Raw genomic sequence first — 22,184 nt, 5'->3', positions numbered from 1 at the left:
GTTTTTTTACGGGAATGTTTGCTTTTAAGAACTTTCCCCTGCCCTAAACATTGAAAAATTTGCAACTTACTTGTTAAGATAAGGCTTCAGGCTCATTCCAGCAGCCAGCTGCCATGGGCACAAAGGTGTATGCCCCACAGGATAAAGATGAAGATTTGAGATGCCTTCCTCCTTGAACAGAAGTGATAGACATTTTTTAAAACTTTAAAAATATCATTTATTGAGCTTTATTATGTACCAAAGACAATGTCATGAACGGCCTGTATTTTATGATGTAAAAAAGCCGTTGATGACCTTTCAAGGTAAACATTAATGTGCCCATTTTACAGATGAGTAAACTGAGGCTCAGAAAGCTCAAGCAACTTGCCCACCACACAGTTATAAGTGGTAGGTTCAGGAAGTAAATCCAAGGCCCCGTGACTGCAAACCCCCCCACTCCTTGCTGCTCACCGTGGGGCTGCAGGTCGGGCATATCACCCATGTTCATTGCACTCCTGGAGCGTGTGTGCTTTGAGGAGGGGAATGGTCTGGGAGGAGGATGACTGACTTCTATCCAGGTATTGAGATCATGGGGACATAGGGCCTGGCACAAGACGGGCACTCAGCACAGGCCCAGAACAGGCCGGATGGGTCTGGGGACCCCAAGGTCATTCCGTGGGGATGCCAGCTCAGCCCTCAGCTTGGTGGGAGTAAACAGCAGCAAACGGCCAAGGCAAGCTCTAATCCCGCTGTTCTGGTCTGACCTGCCAGGAGGGACGGTCCCACGGTCCCCTGTCCCAGGAAAGCAGACCACCCGCTGAGCGCAGGCTGCGGGTTCCATCTGTCCTTTTGTCTTTGGAGGGCACCCTTCAACCCTGGAGCACAGGCTCTGGGTCAGACTGGCTTTTGTCCAGGTCTCTGCTCTGACCCTTACTTGCTGTATGCATCTGCTCAAGTCAGTTTCTGTCTCTGAGCCTCAGTTTCCCTATCTGGGGGCTGAGGGGGCTGTGGCAGGGATCTGAAGGGAGCTGGTAAAACATTTGGCACGGTGGGTGCCATACCACACACATCCCGCCGATGGCCGACATCACTGAAGTACTGAAGGGGGAGGGAGCCCTGCCTAACCCTGCCCACACTCTGGCCCCATGGCACTGAGCCAACTCCTGGGGCAGTCTCTGGGCTGGAAGCGAGACCTCCGAGCTTGTGGTTGGGACCTGGGTTCCACTTGGCTCTGAAGAGGCAGACTTGGGAGCTTGGGAAATGGGAGCTGCAGCTACAAGGCCTAGGAAGGGTCCTGCTGGGCCCGGGGAAGTTCTCTGCATGCTTCTGCATGGTAGGCAGTTCCAAGCCCTCCCTGCTTGCCCCTCCCCTAGTGCACACTGTCAAGACTCCAGAAAGCTCAGAGCCAGAAGGGGTCTTAGCAGCAGGCAAAAGCTTGGACTCCAGAGGCAGCAGGACCTGGGTGCAAATCCCAGCCCTGCTGTGGGAACTCAGGCAAGTGACTTTGCCTCTCTGAGCCTCAGTTTCTTCATCTGTCACATGGGTTGTTGGGAAATCTCCCTGATGAATCTCACATAAAGTGCTTGGCACTTACTGATGTTGGTTACCGCTTAAGTAGCTATGATTATCATCATCATTATCACCGCCATCATTGTCAGAAGTCCAGGACTAGTCTCCTACCAGGTACCTTCCAAGCTCTAGAGGCTTTGAGACCACCCTGCCCCCTTCCTTCTCCCTCCCGCGCAGCACTCAGCTTGATGATCGGAAGGGAGCCAGGTGACAGGTGACAGGTGACCAGGCCCATCCTGGTTCACTAAGCCCATCCTTGTTTCCTCATGGGCCTGTCCTGTGGTGGGAAATGCCTACGGTCTTGTTCCCTGATCTGTGTCCTTTATGAAAGTATCTTTTTGTTTGTTTTTGAGACAGGGTCTCTCTCTCTCTGTTGCCCAGGCTGGAGTGCAGTGGCAAGATCTTGGCTCACTGCAACCTCCGCCTCCTGGGTTCAAGCCATTCTCCAACATGGTTTCGCCATGTTGGCCAGGCTGGTCTCGAACTCCTGACCTCAGGTGATCCACCCACCTCAGCCTCCCAAAGTGCTGGGATTACAGGCGTGAGATGATCCACCTACCTTGGCCTCACAAAGTGCTGGGATTAAAGGCTTGAGCCACTGCGCTGGCCTATAAAAGTATGTTTTTCTTTTTTTTTTTTTTTCTTTGAGACAGAGTCTTGCTCTGTCCCCAGGCTGGAGTGCAGTGGTGCGATCTCGGCTCACTGGCATGAACCTAGGAGGCAGAGCTTGCAGTGAGCCGAGATCGTGCCACTGCACTCCAGCCTGGGTGACAAAGTGAGACTCCGTCTCAAAAAAAGTATCTTTACTGAGATTTTCCTGAATATGAAAACTACTTTTTTTTTTCATTTTGAGGCGAAGTCTCGCTCTGTCACCCGGGCTGGAGTGCAGTGCTGTGATCTCGGCTCACAGCAACCTCTTCCTCCCTGGTTCAAGTGATTCTCCTGCCTCAGTCTCCCGAGTAGCTGGGATTACAGGCGCCCGCCACAACACCTGGCTAATTTTTGTATTTCTAGTAGACATGGGGTTTCACCATGCTGGCCAGGCTGGTCTTGAACTACTGACCTCATGATCTGCCTGCATCTGCTTCCCAAAGTACTGGGATTACAGGAGTGATCCACCACTCCTGGCTAAGAAAACTACATTTTTATGTCATTTTTTTATTGTGATAAGCTATCCATCACATAAAATTGATCATTATAATCATTTTAAGTACACAGTTCAGTGGTACTGAGTCCATTCACACTGTTCTGCAGCCATCACCACCATCCATCTCTGAACTCTTTCCATCTTTCATCTTAAAAAAACAGAAGCTCTGTCCCCATTAAGCACTGACTCCCCACTCCCCCTCCCCCTCCCCCAGCCCCTGGCAACCTCCATTCTACACTGTGTCTCTGTGGATTCGACTGTTCTAGGGACCTCATGGAAGTGGAATCGTACCATATTTGTCTTTTGTGACTGGCTGATTTCATTTAGCATGATATCCTCGAGGTCCATCCATGCTGTAGCCGGCGCCGACATTTGCTTCCTCTCTAAGGCTGAATAGTGCTCAGTTACAGGATGGACCACACCTTGTGTATCCATTTGTCCACCCATGGACGCTTCAGTTGCTTCTACCTTTTAGCTGCTCTGAGTAACACTGCCATGCACACAGATGTATATGCATCTTCTTGAGCCCCTGCTTTCAGTTCTTTCGGTTGTATACTCAGAAGCGGGCCTCTGGATCACAGGGTAATTTTATGTCGACTTGTGTGAGGACCTGGCCTACTGTTGCCCATAGCGGCTGCGTGATTTTACATTCCCCCAGCAATGCCCAAGGGCTCCGATATGTCCACACCTTCGCCAACACTCATTATCTGGTTTTTCAATCAGAGCCATCCTAATGGGTGTGAAGTGGTATCTCTTGTGGTTTTGGGTATTTTTTTTTTTGAGACGGAATCTCGCTCTGTCGCCCAGGCTGGGGTGCAGTGGCCGGATCTCAGCTCACTGCAAGCTCCGCCTCCCGGGTCCACGCCATTCTCCTGCCTCAGCCCCCGAGTAGCTGGGACTACAGGCGCCCGCCACCTCGCCCGGCTAGTTTTTTTGTATTTTTTTTAGTAGAGATGGGGTTTCACCGTGTTAGCCAGGATGGTCTGGATCTCCTGACCTCGTGATCCGCCCGTTTCGGCCTCCCAAAGTGCTGGGATTACAGGCTTGAGCCACCACGCCCGGCTGGTTTTGGGTATTTTTTGTTTGTTTTTGTTTTTTGTTTTTATTTTGGGGGTTTTTGTTTGTTTGTTTTTTGAGACAGAGTCTCGCTCTGTCACCAGGCTGGAGTGCAGTGGTGCAATCTCGGTTCACTGCAACCTCCGCCTCCCAGGTTCAAGCAATTCTCCTGCCTCTGCCTCCCAAGTAGCTGGGACTGCAGGTGCCTGCCACCATGTCTGGCTAATTTTTCGTAGAGATGAGCTTTCACCGTGTTGGCCAGGCCGGTCTCAAACTGTTGACCTCAAGTGATCCTCCTGCCTTGGCTTCCCAAAGTGCTGGGATTACAGGCATGAGCCACTGCACCCAGCCCTTGTTGTGGTTTTGCTTTGCATTTCCCTAACCATCAGTGATGTTGGGCGCCTTTTCACTTTTCATTGTACATTCTTTTTTTTTTGAGATGGAGTCTTACTGTGTTGCCCAGGCTGGAGTGCAGCGTCACCATCTCGGCTCACTGCAACCTCTGCCTCCTGAGTTCAAGTGATTCTCCTACCTCAGCCTCCTGTGTATGTGGGATTACAGGTGTGCACCACCATGCCTAGCTAATTTTTTGTGTTTTTAGTAGAGATGAGGTTTCACCATTGTTGGTCAGGCTGGTCTCAAACTCCTGACCTCAGATGATCCACCCACCTTGGCCTCCCAAAGTGCTGGGATTACAGGCATAAGCCACAGTGCCCAGCCTACACATTCTTATAGTAAGAAAAAAATGCAATCATTACAAGGCTAGATTAAGAAGAAAGTGAGCCTCTCCCTTAAATCCTCTCCCAGGAAGAGCCTCTGCCACAGCTTGTGTCAGTCACGTGTCTGTGGATTTTTCACCATGCATATGCTAACGTGTAATGTGTTTCTCAGGTTGTGTTTTGCCTGGTTTGGGCTCACTCTCACAGCTGTGGCCTCCCACCTGGAATCCCGGTCTGGATCCCCCATGTCCCTCGCGTCGAGCATTAGGGGTTCAGATGCTCCAGATAATCTGTTCTGGCAGCTCTCCCATCCCCTGCCCTCTGGCTCTTGCTCTCAGGGACAATTGAGGTGACAGCCTCTCCACGAGGCTTGTCTAGCCTGTTCTTAACTGAGGGATATTTAGGCTGATCCCAAATCTTCACTTAGATACCCTTCTGTGGGAGACCGCACACACTACCTCCTCAGAAGTAGAGGGGTCCCCTCCACAGCCTCCTTTCTCAGCATCTCAGTGGGGCTCAGTACAGCAGTCCCTCAGGGGGGCCTTTGGCCACCCCCAAGCCAGGTCAACCCTTAATGCACTGCCCTGGCAGCCGTCCACACAGCGGGTGCAAGAGAAATGCAATGGTTTGTGGTGCCAGTAGCCAGGGTCTGGCTCAGCATTGCCCACCAGCACAGCTAGTGTTTTTCCTAAGACACAGTCTTGCTCTGTCACCCAGGCTGGAGTGCAGTGGCACAACCTCAGCTCACTGCAACTTCTGCCTCCCAGGCTCAAGTGATTCTCCCGCCTCAGCCTCCTGAGTAGCTGGGATTACAGGCACCCACCACCACTCCTGGCTAATTTTTGTATTGTTAGTAGACACGGGGTTTCACCATATTGGCCAGGCTGGTCTCGAACTCCTGAGCTCAAGCTATCATCCCGCCACTGCCTCCCAAAGTGCTGGGATTATAGGTGTGAACCACTGCGCCTGGCCTGTAAAAATAACTTTTTAAAAATGTGCACAAATAATACGTGCTTGTGGCAAGAAAGATTTTAAAGTGCAGAATTACAAAAAGACGGGAAAAATCACTCCTAAACCTCCTACCCAGCAAGAAGCATTGTTAGCATTTAGAGCAGTACCTTCTAGATTTTTCCCTCTGCATATAAGCACATTTGTTTACATACATATCTTATTTTATGAAGATGGCATATCCTACTGGAAATCCTATTTTATAAGCGGCCTTTTCCACTTAACATACCCCACGGCTTTCCGATATAGTGAGTCTATAAATATACATGGGCCTTATCATCTGCCGTGGCCACAGCATGCTCTGGTGTCTAGATTAGGCCATGGTTTGTCCCGTCTGTTTCTTGAAGGGCGCTGGGTTGTTTCACGTTTTGGAGTTATAAACAACGCTGCAGTGAACATCCCGGGCCATGAATCATGGCCCACCTCCCTAATGATTTCCCAAGGAGATATTCCTGCAAAGGGAAGAGCTGAGTCCAAGGGAGGCACGTGGAGGAGACTTCTGATTCCGAAGCCAAATGCCCTTCAGGAAGTTCAGAACGATTTACACACCCCTTGGGCAGCATGTGGCTGGCTCCCAGCTTCCCAGAAGCCAGAATGGGGGATGAGAAGCAGGATCGACTTCCCAGCCCAGGAGCACCGGGACCCCTCTCCCAACCCAGCCAGAGAGAGACATCTGCCCACAAACCCAGCCTTTCCCAGCCTGCAGGGCGTCCCGAAGCCCCGTCTTTGCTCCTTGCTTTAGAACAGCTGAGCCCACAGCCTCCACCTCCCACCCCTACCCCACTAGTGCCAACTCCCCAGAGACCCTGCCCTGCTCTAAGCTGGTCCCACAGAATGCGTCCTCAGGGGGAAAGCAGCCCAACGCCACAAAGGGCCACACGAGGTCACCCCAGCTGCCCCTCTTCCCCCTGTGCACATAGCTGCCAGCAGACAAGTGACGTTCTGATTTTCAGAGGCCTCGGGAGGAGATGATTCCAAATCTTCCAGGATGGCAGCAGCTCTTTTCCAAGAAAGCCCTGGCTCCTGCCTGGCCTCTGGGAGCCTCCGGCTCTCTGGTTCCCTGGCCACCACCAGCCCTGAGGGACCTGGGCTAGGGGAGAAGGGTGGGCCTTGAGGTGGGTTCTTGTTGTCCTCTGAGGGCCAGGAAGCCCCTAGGACAGCAGGGCCTCAGGGACAGCTGTGCTTCCTGCATGGGAGCTTCAGACATTCAGGCCCCAACCCTGTGAAAAGAGCTGAGAGTGGAGCTGGTTAGAACGGAAGACTGTGAGGGGTGGTGGGGCCAAGCCCTGGTGTCCTCTGACGGGGTCCCGGGGGTGCATTTACCGAGTGGCTGCTGCACACAAGCATCAGAGCAGGCCCCTTGTCATCCCAGCGTATCCATGGCAGGGAGCTCTGAGGGACAGACACACCGAGGTTGTGCTGTCCACAAGTGGCCAACCTTGAAGCTGGTCTCGTTCTGGAGCCTGAGTGTGCAGCCACCACCCTGGGTGATCCCAGTGAGTGGAGGCCAGTGGAGGCTAAGGGGCCTCCCTGAGACGTTCGCATAGCAGGTCCCGGGCAGTGCAGCTCCCACCAGTTCCCCGGCTCTTGCCCCGACCCTCCTGCTGGGCGGACCTTTCCCCCTACAGGGGTCCCCTTGCCCTCCTTGAGTCAAGAAGGGAATGTAGGTCGGTCGACTGGACAGGGCCATGTGGACGGAACCAGCCTTGAGCGATGGCGCCATTTGCTTCTATTTCTGGGCACCAGATGATGCGCTGACAGTGTCAGAATCACAGTCACAAGGAGGCCTGGCCGCACAGGAGGAGGGAGAGAGGCCCTGCAGGGGCAGCAGGAGAGGGCAGAGTGGGGTGGGAGGCCCAGGCGAGGCCACGGCTCCGTTGGAGAGTCGCCCTGTGGTCTGAGGGTGGCAGGCCACTGCCTCTTCCATTCACAACCCTCCTGGCCAGACGGCTGCAGCATGGTGAGGGCGAAAAGCCACACACCCCATCACACCTGTGATAGAGTAACGCTCTGTGTCACTGTGTGCTCACTGCCCACCGTCCTGCTTGGCCGTAGGGGACCCTGCCAGCCTGGTTCACAGTGCCAGGCCTGACACACGCCTGAAATACCCAAGAACTGGCGGTGCCCAAGAGCAGGTGGAAAAGTGAGTGAACGAGGCACAGGCTGGGTAGGTCAACTCGGCTGGACGGCCAGGCTGGCCCCTATGGTCCCCGCAGGGCCCAGGGCAGAAAAGGGGCAGAGCCTCCCTCTCATTATGGCCTGAAGAGAGGGAACCAGCCTAAAATAGCCACAGCTTCCCAAAGGCCCAGCTGTGGGGTGTCTTAGTCCATTTTATGCTGCTGTAACAGAACACCATGCACTGATTTATAAAGAATAGAAGTGGATTTGGCTCATGGTTCTGGAGGCTGGGAAGTCCAAGGTTGACGGGCCGCATCTGGTGAGGGCCTCCTTGCTCCTTGTGCCTTCTGCATCTCATGCAAGGGAGTGCATGCCTGGGAGGGCAGGAGGTGACCACACTCACCCTTTCATCAGGAAACACCCCCGATACCTGCGTTCATCCATTCATGAGGGGAGAGCCCCCATGGCCTATCGCTATTTTATTTTATTTTATTTTATTTTATTTTATTTTGTTTTGTTTTGTTTTATTATTTTTTGAGACGGAGTTTCACTCTTGTTGCCCAGGCTGGAGTGTAATGACACTATCTCAGCTCACCACAACCTCCACCTCCTGGGTTCAAGCGATTCTCCTGCCTCAGCCTCCTGAGTAACTGGAATTACCAGCATGTGCTACCACACCCGGCTGATTTTGTACTTCTAGTAGAGACAGGGTTTCACCATGCTGGCCAGGCTGGTGGTCTCAAACTCCTGACCTCAGGTGATCCACGCACCTTAGCCTCCCAAAGTGCTAGGATTACAGGCGTGAGCCACCGCAGCCGGCCTGATCACCTCTCGGAACTGTTGCATTGGGGATTCAGTTTCCAACACACGAACTTCATGGAACTTGTTCAAGCCATAGATGGAATTTCCAGATCATGAGACGTGGGCACCCACAGAGGCCTCCCTGGCAGCCAGGGGAGCTGCAGATGACCCCCACAACACACCAGCTTCAGCCACATCTGTTTCATACACCGAGTCGGTATGCTTTCATTGGTAAAAACAATGTTTTGCTGCTAGAAATTTGAAAGGAGCCAGGGATAGTGGCTCACACCTGTAATCTCAGCACTTTAGGAGGCTGAGGCAGGAGGATCACTGGAGCTCAGGAGTTCAAGACCAGCTTGGGCAGCAAACTGAGACACTGTCTCTACAAAAAAAAAATCAGGCCGGGCGCGGTGGCTCAAGCCTGTAATCCCAGCACTTTGGGAGGCCGAGACGGGCGGATCACGAGGTCAGGAGATCGAGACCATCCTGGCTAACACGGTGAAACCCCGTCTCTACTAAAAATACAAAAAAACTAGCCGGGCGAGGTGGCGGGCGCCTGTAGTCCCAGCTACTCCGGAGGCTGAGGCAGGAGAATGGCGTGAACCCGGGAGGCGGAGCTTGCAGTGAGCTGAGATCCGGCCACTGCACTCCAGCCTGGGCCACAGAGCGAGACTCCGTCTCAAAAAAAAAAAAAAAAAAAATCAAAAAATTAGCCAGTTGTGGCCTGTGCCTGTGGTCTCAGCTACATGGGAGACTGAGGCAGGAGGATCATTTGAGCCTCATCAAGGCTGCAGTGAACCATGTTTGCACCATGGCACTCCAGCCTGGGCAACAGAGGGAGACACTGTCTCAAAGAAGAAAAGGAAGGTTTGGGTCTAGCTTAGTTTTTGGCCTATGGATCCTGACAGCCTATGCAGAGAGCTGGGGCATGTGGGGAGGTTGAGGCAGCCAGCCCTCCTTGCCTTTGGCCACCCCATCGGAGTGAGGTACTGGGCCCAGTGTACCCCCCAGGTGACTTAGTAAAGTCACCCTTTCCTCCTCCCTTTTTCCTTGACGACCACAGTAGCTGTCCATGGGGGCCCCTGTGCTCAAAAGGCAGATTTATTTTATTTTATTTTATTTTATTTTGTTTTGTTTTGTTTCGTTTCGTTTCATTTCATTTTATTTTATTTATTTATTTTGAGACAGAGTCCCACTCCGTCACCCAGGTTGGAGTGCAGTGGTGCCATCTCAGTTCACTGCAACCTCTATCTCCCAGATTCAAGCGACTGTCCTGCCTCAGCCTCCCGAGTAGCTGGGACTACAGGTGCCTGCCACCACGTCCGGCTAATTTTTGTATTTTTAGTAGAGATGGGTTTTCTCCCATGTTGGCCAGTCTGGTCTCGAACTCCTGACCTCAGGAGATCTACCCTCCACGGCCTCCCAAAGTGCTGGGATTACAGGTGTGAGCCACTGTGCTGGCCTTGAAAGGCAGATTTTGTTTTTTGTTTTTTTTTTTGTTTGTTTTTGTTTTTTTTTTTTTTTTTTTTTTGAGACGGAGTCTCGCTCTGTCCCTCGGGCTGGAGTGCAGTGGCCGGATCTCAGCTCACTGCAAGCTCCGCCTCCCAGGTTTACGCCATTCTCCTGCCTCAGCCTCCCGAGTAGCTGGGACTACAGGCGCCAGCCACCTCGCCCGGCTAGCTTTTTTGTATTTTTTAGTAGAGACGGGGTTTCACCGTGTTAGCCAGGATGGTCTCGAACTCCTGACCTCGTGATCCGCCCGTCTCGGCCTCCCAAAGTGCTGGGATTACAGGCTTGAGCCACCGCGCCCGGTGAAAGGCAGATTTTGAACCCATCAGCTGCCGAGCCCTGGTTTTCAACCTAAAGACCTGGTCGCCAGTAGGACAGATGGCCCATGCCTTCCAGCGGTTGGTGTCATATTTCAGCCTACCATGAGCCCAGTCCCGGTCCACGTTAACCACTTCCTACCCCAGATTCTGGAAGCTCTTCGGGCACCCAGACCCTGGCTGGCCACCAGTCACCAGCCACCACCACCAGGGAGGCCCTGGCATTGCCTGGCCTGGCCTCTCTTACTTGCCTTGAGGGGGTGGAAGTCTTGGAACCTGGGCCAGACAATTTTGACCCTGGTGGGACCTTAGGAAAAAAAGCCTTTGCTGATGCTCCTGCATGGTGTCCCAGCCTCCAGGACCAGAGCCTCCCATGGCTTCCCAGGCCAGGCGGGGCCAGGACTTGCGGGCAGTGTAATGGCAGCAGCATGCTGTCAATTTTTTTTTTTTTTTTTTTTTGAGACAGAATCTCGCCCTGTCCTCCAGGCTGGAGTGCAGTGGCGCCATCTTGGCTCACTGCAACCTCTGCCTCCTGGGTTCAAGTGATTCTCCTGCCTCAGCCTCCCAAGTAGCTGGGACTACAGGCACCCGCCACCATGCCCAGCTAAATTTTTTGTATTTTTAGTAGAGACGGGGTTTCACCACGTTGGCCAGCCTGGTCTCGAACTCCTGACCTCAGGCGATCCGTCCACCTCGGCCTCCCCAAGTGCTGGGATTACAGGCGTGAGCCACTGCACTCGGCCACAATTTGTTGTTAATTAGCAAGGTCAACCCCCAGGCCAGAAGCACCAGGACCCCTCCTCACAGCCCCAGTCAGCGAGACTTGAACCCCGCCTGTGACTCCAGAACCTTCAGATTTAACCGTCTCCCCATGAACTGCCTTCCCTCCCCAGGTGGGAAGGAAGAGCCTGTCGCCAGGCCATTTTTGGGGAAGCAGCGGGGCTTGCAGATAGATGTGAAGGGCTCCCTGGGCTGGAGAGGACCAGCTGGCCCCTCTGAGCTGGCTTCCTCAGCTGCTCCATGGGGCAGAGGCATGCCAAGGTCAGCACAGCCACCTCCCTCCAGCTCCCACCTGCCCTGGGGACCTGGCAGTCCCCAGTCCCTCTCTCCTGCTGGAACTGTGACCTCCCACAGGCTTCAGATGGCACCAAACCCCAGCATGGCCAGCACACGAGCTGGCCAGCCACACGCCTCCTGGGAAGACCCAGCCCATGAAGACAGCTGCCGTGAAATTGGCAGGCAAGGGTAGAGCAAGGTTTACTCCAGGCCTTCAGGCCCCACCCTCCTCGGGCCAGGCAGCTTCTCTGTGCACCTGCTCAGCCCCCTCTTATGCTGGCCAGGCACTTCCAGGGTGTGAGGCTCTCAGCCAGCCCTGTGGCTAATGAGAGGGGCCAGGAGAGGCCACAGTTCAAACCCCAAACAGAGAGACCAGACTACAAGCAGCAACCCTGAAGTGGGTAGGAAAAGGGGAAGCCCCGATGTTCTAGTCCTCCAGGGAGGACTGTGTGATATGGAACAGTCTAACTGCCTGGCACGGACAGTTAGGTGCGCCACAGTGCCTCACCCCTGCAGCATGGGGATCGGGGGTATGTGATGGGGCAAGACTTTCAAAAGCAGGCAGCAAAACAACATATGTAAACCATGTTACAAGCTTTATTAAATCTATGCTCCAAAGGCCAGGTGCGGTGGCTCACGCCTGTAATCCCAGCACTTTGGGAGGCCGAGGTGGGCGGATCACCTGAGGTTGGGAGTTCGAGACCAGCCTGACCAACATGGAGAAACTCTGTCTCTACTAAAAATAGAAAAATTAGCCGGGCGTGGTGGCACACACTTGTAATCCCAGCCACTCAGGAGGCTGAGGCAGGAGAATTGCTTGAACCCGGGAGGCAGAGGTTGCAGTGAGCAGAGATCACGCCATTGCACTCCAGCCTGGGCAACAAGAGTGAAACTCCATCTTAAGAAAACAAACAGCCGGGCGTGGTGGCTCAAGCCTGTAATCCCAGCACTTTGGGAGGCCGAGACGGGCGGATCACGAGGTCAGGAGATCGAGACCATCCTGGCTAACATGGTGAAACCCCGTCTCTACTAAAAATACAAAAAAAAAAACTAGCCGGGCGACGTGGCGGGCGCCTGTAGTCCCAGCTACTCCGGAGGCTGAGGCAGGAGAATGGCGTAAACCCGGGGGGCGGAGCTTGCAGTGAGCTGAGATCCAGCCACTGCACTCCAGCCTGGGAGACAGAGCCAGACTCCCTCTCAAAAAAAAAAAAAAAAAGAAAGAAAACAAACAAACAAACAAAAAAACTATGCTCTATAGATGGATGGAAGGGTCTGGAACAATGGCTACCTCTGAGGGGCAGGATTACAGGTGATTTCAACTTTAACTTTTGTTTTCTGTGTTGTAAATGTTCTTCAGTGAACAGCATCTTCTGCATCTTTTTGTTTTTTTAGGTTTTTGTTTCCATTTTTGCCAAGAGCTGACTACTCTGGTAAACACTGAAAAGTTTTCTAGGGAAGCTCCCAGCATCCAGCTGTACTGAACTGTCACCGAGTCATGACCCCCACCTTTATCCAGCCCTCCTGGTGGGCCAGGCACTTGGGGGGACCAACTCAATCGTTTGCTGGGACTTCCCTGCTTTAGCACCGTATGTCTTGTGTCCTAGGAAACCCCTCTGTCCCAGCAAAACCTTGTCACCCTGCAGTCAGCCTGCAGGCACGGTGCCGGGCCCCCTCTGGGAGGTGGGTGTCCGTGAGCTTCGTCTCACAGGTGAGGAAAGTTAGGTGGTTTCCCCGAGTTCACGCAGCTGGGAGGCTTCGGGGCTGGAACTCACAGCCGGGTCTCTGGCTGTGATGCCTGTGAGCTTTGCCACCACGCCACACCGCGGGTGTTGTCTTCACTGTCCCTGAAGCAGGGCTTGCAGGGGCTGTGACCTCACTGGGGTCCCCAAGGTCACCTGAGGTGGGGAAGCACAGGGGGCAGGGGCACGGGCTCCCTGCTGACTCTGCACCTGCCCTGGGGGTACTGTCTGGCCTGCCGATGCCACCCCCAGGTCAGAGAGTGTGAGCTCCAAGGGCCTTTCTTTTTTTTTTTTTTTTTGAGACGGAGTCTCGCTCTGTCGCCCAGGCTGGAGTGCAGTGGTCGGATCTCAGCTCACTGCAAGCTCCGCCTCCCAGGTTTACACCATTCTCCTGCCTCAGCCTCCCGAGTATCTGGGACTACAGGCGCCCACCACCTCGCCCGGCTAGTTTTTTGTATTTTTTTAGTAGAGACGGGGTTTCACCGTGTTAGCCAGGATGGTCTCGATCTCCTGACCTCGTGTTCCGCCCATCTTGGCCTCCCAAAGTGCTGGGATTACAGGCTTGAGCCACCGCGCCCGGCCACCAAGGGCCTTTCTAATGACGGGGAGGGTTGACCCAGAACCCCCACATTGGTTGTGTGGGTGCCACTCAGATCAGCTGGGTGAAACTGGAGTTCTGGCCTGGTGCCTTCCTCTCATGGCACAGAAAGGCAGAGCAGCCTCCCAAGGCCACGCAGCAGGGTGGGGGCAGAGACATGATGGAGATCCAGGTCTCCCCTGTGTTTCCAAAATAGGGAAAGAAAGGCCAGGCGCAGTGGCTCACGCCTGTAATCCCAGCACTTTTTGGGAGGCAGAGGTGGGCAGATCCCTTGAGGTCAGGAGTTCGAGACCAGCCTGGCCAACATGGCGAAACCCCATCTCTATTAAAAATACAAAAATTGGGCCGGGCATGGTGGCTCAAGCCTGTAATCCCAGCACTTTGGGAGGCCAAGACGGGCGGATCACGAGGTCAGGAGTTCGAGACCATCCTGGCTAACACGGTGAAACCCCGTCTCTACTAAAAAATACAAAAAGCCGGGCGAGGTGGCGGGCGCCTGTAGTCCCAGCTACTCGGGAGGCTGAGGCAGGAGAATGGCGTAAACCTGGGAAGCGGAGCTTGCAGTGAGCTGAGATCCGGCCACTGCACTCCAGCCCGGGTGACAGAGCAAGACTCCGTCTCAAAAAAAAAAAAACAAAAAAACAAAAATTAGCCAGCCGTGGTGGCAGGTACCCGTTGTCCCCGGCTACTCGGGAGGCTGAGGCAGGAGAATCGCTTGAACCCAGGAGGTGGAGGTTGCAGTGAGCCAAGATCATGCTGCAGCACTCCAGCCTGGGTGATAGAGTGAGACTCTGCCTCAAAAAAATAAAGAAAAAGAAAAGGAAGAAGCCCACCTCGCTGGTTAGGAGCCTCAGGCCAGTAACTCAACTAAGTTTGGAGACCGTGGCTCTGTTTCTAGCCCCAGGGGAAAAAAACTTCTGAACAAACAGGCACGGGCCCTGCCTCCATGGAATGATGACTTCATGCCACAGACGGCGAACCCTCACCTCCCAACAGATGCCTCAGTGACTGCGGGGGGGAAAGCCATGAAACAGGCCAGACGTTGAGACTGAACCCTTCAGGGCCTGAGCTGTCTGGAAGGCAGGGGCAGGTCCCTGAGGTGGTGGGTTGGGAAAGAGTGGGACATTCCAGAAAGCAAGAGCATCAGGAATGAGTGTCCTGAGCTCCAAGGGTTCGTGTTGTCCTCTGTAAAGTGGGGATGCCACAGTGCAGTTGCTGGGGAAAACAGTGGGGTTCCTCAAAGAGTCACACACAGAGTTACTGTCATTGCCAACCAGCGACTCCACTCCTAGGGATCTACCGAAAGAACTGAAAACAGGCACTCGGCAAACACTTGCACACACCTGCATAGCGGCGTGAGTCACAGCAGCCAAAAGGCGCAAACAACTCGATAGCCATCAACAGATGAATGGATAAACCAATTGTGTCTGTGCACAGTGGCTCACACCTGGAATCCCAGCCCTTTGGGAGGCTGAGATAGGAAGATAGCTTGAAGCCAGGAATTTGAGACCATCTTGGGCAGCAAAGTGGGATGCCCATCTGTTAAAGAAAAAAAATTTTTTTTTTAATTAGCTGGGCATGGTGGCACAGTTGTAGTCTTGGTGACTCAGGAGGCTGAGGAGGGAGGAGCTCTTGAGCCCAGGAATTGAAAGTTAGAGTGAGTTATGATTGCACCACTACACTCCAGCCTGGGCAACAGAAAGAGGCTCTCTCTCGCTCGCTCTTTTTTTTTTTTTTTTTTTTTTGAGACAGAGTCTGGCTCTGTCGCCCAGGCTGGAGTGCAGTGGCGCGATCTCGGCTCACCTCAACCTCCGCCTCCCGGGTTCACGCCATTCTCCTGCCTCAGCCTCCCGAGTAGCTGGGACTACAGGCGCCCGCCACACGCCCGGCTAATTTTTTGTATTTTTAGTAGAGACAGGGTTTCACCGTGTTAGCCAGGATGGTCTCCATCTCCTGACCTCATGATCCACCCGCCTGGGCCTCCCAAAGTGTCTCTCTCTTTTTTTTAAGACGGGGTCTCACTCGGTCACCTTAGCCTCTCAGGTAGCTGGGATGAGAGGCGTGCACCACCACACTCAGCTAATTTTTGTATTTTTTTTTTGTAGAGATGGGGTTTTGCCATGTTGCCCATGCTGGTCTCAAACTCCTGGGCTTAAGCAATCCTCCCACCTCAGCCTCCTGAGTAGCTGGAACTACAGGCGTGTGCCATCACACATGTCTAATGTTTGCATTTTTTATACAGACAGGGTTTTGCCATGTTGCCCAGGCTAGTCTCAGACTCCTGAGCTCGAGTGATATGTTCATCTCAGCCTCCCAAAGTGTTGGGATTACAAGTGTGAGCCACCATGCCCAGCCAGAGACATCCATCTTTAAAAAAAAAAAAAAAAGAGGCTGGACACAGTGGCTCACGCCTGTAATCCCAGCACTTTGGGAGGCCAAGGCAGGCGGATCACCTGAGGTCACGAGTTCGAGACCAGCCTGACCAACACGGCAAAACCCCATCTCTACTAAAAACACAAAAATTAGCCAGGCAAGGCAGCGCCCGCCTGTAATCCTAGCTACTCAGGAAGCTGATGCACGAAAATCGCGTGAACCCGGGAGGTAGAAGTTGCAGTGAGCCAAGTTCACGCCAAAGGGAGGGAAAGGGAAAGGGAAAGGAAGAAGGGAGGGAAGGGAGGGAAGGAAGGAAGGAGTAAGGAAAGAAAGGAAGGAAGGAAGGAAAGAAAGAAAGAAAAGAAAAAAAGAAAGAAAGAAGGAAGGAAGGAGAAAGAAAGAAAGAAAGAAAGAAAGAAAGAAAGAAAAGAAAAGAAAAGAAAAGAAAAGAAAGAAAGAGAAAGAAAGAAAAGAAAAGAGGAGAGGAACAAATACTGGTCCATCCATAAATGGAATATTATTTGGCCATGAAAAGGAATGAAGTGCTGACACATGCTGCCACATGGGTGGACGCTGGAAACGTTACACTAAGGAAAGGAAGGCAGACACAAAAGGTCACATACTGTCTAATTCCATTTACATGAAGTGTCTAGAGGAGGCAAATTCACCAAGACAGCAGATTGGTGGTTTCCAGGGGCTGGAGAGAAGGGGATGGGGAGTGGCTGCTTCGTGGGTACAGGGCGTTCTTTTGGGATGATGAAATGTCTTGAAATTAGAGAGAGGAGGTGGCTGCCGACACTGGGATGTGTTAAATGCCACTGAACCGTGTACTCTAAAATGGTTCACTGTACGTGATGTAAATTCTGCTTCAACTTTTGAAAAATGGGAATGGGGCTGGGCACAGTGGGTCACGCCTGTAATGGGTGAACACTTTGGGAGGCTGAGGCGGGCGGGTTGCCTGAGGCCAGGAGTTGGAGACCAGCCTGGCCAACATGGAGAAACCCCATCTCTACCAAAAATACAAAAACTTAGCCAAGCATGGTAGTGTGCGCCTGTAATCCCAGCTACTCGGGAGGCTGCAGTATGAGAATTGCTTGAACCCAGGAGGTGGAGGTTGCAGTGAGCCAAGATCGGGTCACTGTACTCCAGCCTGGATGATAGAGCAAGACCCTGTATCAAGAAAAAGAAAAAGAGTCCAGGCGCATTGGCTCATACCTGTAATCCCAGCACATTGGGAGGCCAAGGAGGGTGGATCACCTGAGGTCAGGGGTTTGAGACCACCCTGTCCAACATGGCAAAACCCCATCTCTACTGAAAGTACAAAAATTAGCTGGATGTGGTGGCGGGTGCCTGTAATCCCAGCTACTCAGGAGGCCGAGGCAGGAGAATCACTTGAGTCCGGGAGACGGAGGTTCCAGTGAGCCGAGATCACGCCTCTGCACTCCAGCCTGGGTGATGAAGTGAGACTGTGTCTCAAAAAAAAAAAAAAGGAAAAGAAAAAAGAAAAAAACCAAAGAAATAAAATGCATACTACATCAGGGCATGAGAAAAACTAGGTGAGGGGAGAGAGCGTGGCAGGGGCTTTTATAAACAGTGTGGTCAGGGAAGGCTTCTCTGCTAAAGGGAGTGGCTACGGGAAGGCAGGGCGTGCCAGGCAGAGGATACAGCAAGGGCAATGGCCTGAGGCAGGACTGTGCCTGGGGGTCAGCGCAGCTGAGTGACCAGAATGAGGGGCAGGGAGGGGAGATGAGGTAGGGGGAATGTGGGGGGCTGGGGCCTGGGCCTGGCTGGTGGCCCTGATGGCCCGGGGGCCTCTGTCTCCCCCCAACAGCCCTGCTCTTGGACATCATGACAGTGGCTGGTGTGCAGAAGCTCATCAAGCGGCGTGGCCCGTACGAGACGAGCCCCGGCCTCCTGGACTACCTCACCATGGACGTCTACGCCTTCCCGGCCGGGCACGCCAGCCGCGCCGCCATGGTGTCCAAGTTCTTCCTCAGCCACCTGGTGCTGGCGGTGCCCCTGCGCGTGCTGCTGGTGCTCTGGGCCCTCTGCGTGGGCCTGTCCCGCGTGATGATCGGCCGCCACCACGTCACGGACGTCCTCTCCGGCTTCGTCATTGGCTACCTCCAGTTCCGCCTGGTGGAGCTGGTCTGGATGCCCTCCAGCACCTGCCAGATGCTCATCTCTGCCTGGTGAAGCGCCCGCCGGCCCATGCAAGGCTCTGGGGGCAGGGCTGGCCCTAGAGAAGGGGCAGGGCATGGCAAGGTGGCAGGCACGGGTTGAACAGAGCCACCAGGAGTTGGAGCGGCCACCCCCACCCCGTCTTCCCCTCCTGGTTGGAGGCCAGCGAACCCAGGCCACCCCTCCCAGTGACAAGCGTGTTTGGCAGTGCCAGGCCTCTCTTGACCCTTTGCTTGGACTCCAAGTCTCCTCTCTAGGCGGCCCGGACCCACCCGTGGGGACAGCCCTATTTAGCTTCTGCTCTGGGCACAGCAAAGACCAGGATGGTGGGAGGGGCCGAGTCTCATCTTTTCATCGTCATGACTGTTGAGTTCTTGGCTGTGCTCATCACACCACAGCACGACGCCTGCCAAAATGCCCCCAACCTACTGCCTGATGCAGGTGTCATTGCCATGAACAGTTATCGACAGCGTAGGGCAGCACTTTCCAACGGGTGCCCCATGGGACACCGGCCTGCGAGATGCTTTGGGGGGAAAAGGGTTTTGTGGTTCAATAACTTTGGGAAGTGCTGCATCCTCTGTCCCCAAGTTGGACATTCACAAAGGCCGTTATTGCCGTCAAGGCTCTGACGAGTCCTGTAGAAAAACTTCTTGCTGGCCGGGCGCGGTGGCTCAAGCCTGTAATCCCAGCACTTTGGGAGGCCAAGATGGGCGGATCACGAGGTCAAGAGATCGAGACCATCCTGGCTAACATGACGAAACCCCGTCTCTACTAAAAAAATACAAAAAAAACTAGCCGGGCGAGGTGGCGGGCGCCTGTAGTCCCAGCTACTCGGGAGGCTGAGGCAGGAGAATGGCGTGAACCCGGGAGGCGGAGCTTGCATTGAGCTGAGATCCGGCCACTGCACTCCAGCCTGGGCGACAGAGCGAGACTCCGTCTCAAAAAAAATAAAAATAGAAAGAAAAGCTTCTTGTTAAACCTTCTTTAATCCATGTTTTCTAAACTTATTTGACCACAGAACCCTTTTCTTGGGGAACAGCTATTAACCCCCAAGGAACCACTGGTTCCTCAAGCGCATTTTGGGAGCTGCTGTCAGAGAGCTAAAGGGCCTGGGGTGTGAGCTGACTCTCCGCTGGGGAGGCCAGGTGCACCACCGCAGCCCGAGGAAAGCGCTGGCCACCGCCCGTGGGCATCGATGAGGCTTTGGCCCCCAGGGGCCGGACTCCGTGTGACCTAATAGGTCGTTTCCAAGTCACCCGTTATGGATGTGCATTTCATGTGACAATACAGATGACATGCAAATGGCCCTCCCCCGTGTGGCTTTTTCCTTGTGCAATTCAATTGCTCCGGATGCATTCGCCTTATTAACATGGAATGGGCGGAAGGGTGGGGTAATTCTTCAGCCCTAGACAGTGCCGTGATGCCAGGGATCGGGGGCTCTGGGCACAGCTGGCCTCCTCCTGGACTTTCCCAGGTTGGCCAGTCCCTTCACCCTGGGGTGGCCGCCTGGTGCTCCCTCAGTCCCCAGGTCCTGTGCTGGCTGCTACCCGGGGCCTGGGCAGGGACTGTTCGAGAAACCCTCACTGTGATGCTGACGGATCAGAAACCCTCTCTCACTTCAGCCTCAGGCCTTCCCAAAGCCCCCCGCCCTGACACCTGGCTAACCTGATCCTCGTCCCCCAGGAGGTGGACAAGTGACCAGTCAAACACAGCAAAGCCTACGAGAGCTGCCGCGAGGGATGTGCAGGGCAGTGAGGCCTCAGAGAAAAGGCCCTGGAGCCCAGCCGTGGGGGGGTCAGTGCATAGGTCCCAGAAGGGCAAGTCTGAGCCCAGATGGAGGGAATGGGTGGAGGGAGCCAGGAAGGAGGGGAAGAATGTTCTAGGCAGAGGGAGGAAAGGGGTGAGGGCCAGGAGGCAAGAGCCCTCGGGTCCTATCACAGATTGGCAGGAGGCCTGGGGACACCCTGACCTCCCCTAACCTCACTTTGAGTGTGAGCGCTCGTCTGCGGCTCTCAGCAGCCCTCTGATGTGAGGTGATCAACATGCCCATTCCATGGATGGGAAAATTGAGGCCCTGAGACTTGCCCAAGGTTGTCCCAGCCAGGAGGCAGCACAGTGGGGTGGGAGCCAGTCTGCCTGGTGGTGGCCGGCCAGCCTCAGTGTTCCTTGGCTCTCAGCTGCATCCCGCCACTCTCTGCCTCTGTTCCCACGTGGACTTCTCCCTGTGTTGCGTCTGTCTTCCTGTCACTGTCTATGGTCCCCTTCCTATAAGAATAACAGTTGGCCGGGCGCCGTGGCTCAAGCCTGTAATCCCGGCACTTTGGGAGGCCGAGACGGGTGGATCATGAGGTCAGGAGATCGAGACCATCCTGGCTAACACGGTGAAACCCCGTCTCTACTAAAAATACAAAAAACTAGCCGGGCGAGGTGGTGGGCGCCTGTAGTCCCAGCTACTCGGGAGGCTGAGGCAGGAGAATGGTGTAAACCCGGGAGGCGGAGCTTGCAGTGAGCTGAGATCCGGCCACTGCACTCCAGCCTGGGCGACAGAGCGAGACCCCCTCCCAAAAAAAAAAAAAAAAAAAAAAAAAAAAGAATAACAGTCATACAGTCATACTGGCTTATGGTCCATCCTACTCTAGTATAACTTCATCTTAACCCACATCTTTTTTTTTTTTTTTTTTTTTGAGATGGAGTTTTGCTCTTGTTGCCCAGGCTGGAGTGCAGTGACATGATCTTGGTTCACCACAACCTCCACCTCCTGGATTCAAGGGATTCTCCTGCCTCAGCCTCCCAAGTAGCTGGGATTACAGGCATGCACCACCGTGCCCAGTTAATTTTTTTTTGTATTTTTAGGAGAGATGGGGTTTCATCATGTTGGCCAGGCTGGTCTCGATCTCCTGACCTCAGGTGATCCTCTCACCTCAGCCTCCTAAAGTACTGGGATTACAGGAGTGAGCCACTGCACCCAGCCCCACATCTTAGCCACACCTACAAAGACCCTATTTCCAAAGCAGATCACATCCATAGACACTGGGAATTAGAGCTTCAGCGTCTCTTACTGGGAGGACCAATTCCGTACGTAACCCACAGGACACTTTTGGGGAGAAACACATCTTCCCCTCCTAGCTGGCCTCACCGGACAGGGCAGGGATACAGCTGCATTGCCATCCGAGGGTAGGGCTGCCACAAAGGGGCCGGCCTGTCAATGACAACAGGCAGTTGGGTGTCCCAGGTCCAGCCTGCAGGTCTACAGGCCCTGCCCCCCTGCTGCAGAGATTCCCCATCCTTGACAGTGGTGGTCTGTTCGGGGCCAATGCCCCTGCAGACAGGATCCAAGACCCTGCCCGCCCTCGCAAGGCCCCTGCTTCTGTCTGAAGCCTCCTGCACATCCAGGCCTACTGTGGGTGCAGGGAATCTGCACCTGGTCTTTGCCCTGAGGGAGCTCAGGAGCACTGGGTCCAGCCGGGTCACCACAAAGCAAACCTCCAGTGTCTAATCTTGGCCGGGTGTAGTGGCTCACATCTGTAATCACAGCACTTTGGAAGGCCAAGGTGGGCAGATCACTTGAGTTCAGGAGTTCGAGACCAGCCTGGCCAACATGGTGAAGCCCCGTCTCTACTAAAATTACAAATAATTAGCCAGGCATGGTGGTGCACGCCTGTAGTCCCAGCTACTCAGGAGGCTGAGGCAGGAGAATCACTTGAACCCAAGAGGCAGAGGTTGCAGTGAGCCGAGATTACACCACTGCACTCCAGCCTGGGTGATAGAGCAAGACTCTTTCTCAGGAAAAACAAAGAAATAAACAACAACAAAAAAACCCCAGCATCCACTCCTGAACCCTGGCGGGTTAAACTAGCTTCTGCCCAGGCTGGGCGCGGTGGCTCAAGCCTGTAATCCCAGCACTTTGGGAGGCCCAGACGGGCGGATCACAAGGTCAGGAGATCGAGACCATCCTGGCTAACCCGGTGAAACCCCGTCTCTACAAAAAATACAAAAAACTAGCCGGGCGAGGTG

The 22,184-nt window shown here is 54.0% G+C and overlaps 1 protein-coding gene across 2 annotated transcripts in view; it reads left to right on the top strand.

The window, feature by feature from the left end:
• The window catches only part of PLPP7 (phospholipid phosphatase 7 (inactive)), a 33,567-nt gene that overhangs the window by 3,021 nt on the left and 8,362 nt on the right, over positions 1-22,184 (top strand). The window contains exon 2 of one of the 2 annotated variants that reach the window (XM_023216926.1): positions 17,821-18,945. The exons of the other annotated variant lie outside the window; for it this stretch is intronic. Coding sequence (XP_023072694.1) covers positions 17,821-18,185 — 365 coding nt within the window. The 3' untranslated portion in view covers positions 18,186-18,945. Of the gene's footprint in view, positions 1-17,820; positions 18,946-22,184 lie in introns of those variants that run through there. 2 annotated transcript variants of the gene reach the window in all.

Source organism: Piliocolobus tephrosceles, chromosome 14, assembly GCF_002776525.5.
Source record: "Piliocolobus tephrosceles isolate RC106 chromosome 14, ASM277652v3, whole genome shotgun sequence".
NCBI classification, from domain to species: Eukaryota; Metazoa; Chordata; class Mammalia; order Primates; family Cercopithecidae; genus Piliocolobus; species Piliocolobus tephrosceles.
Note: the sequence above shows the minus strand (reverse complement) of the source record. Positions and strands in the feature narration are given on the sequence as shown.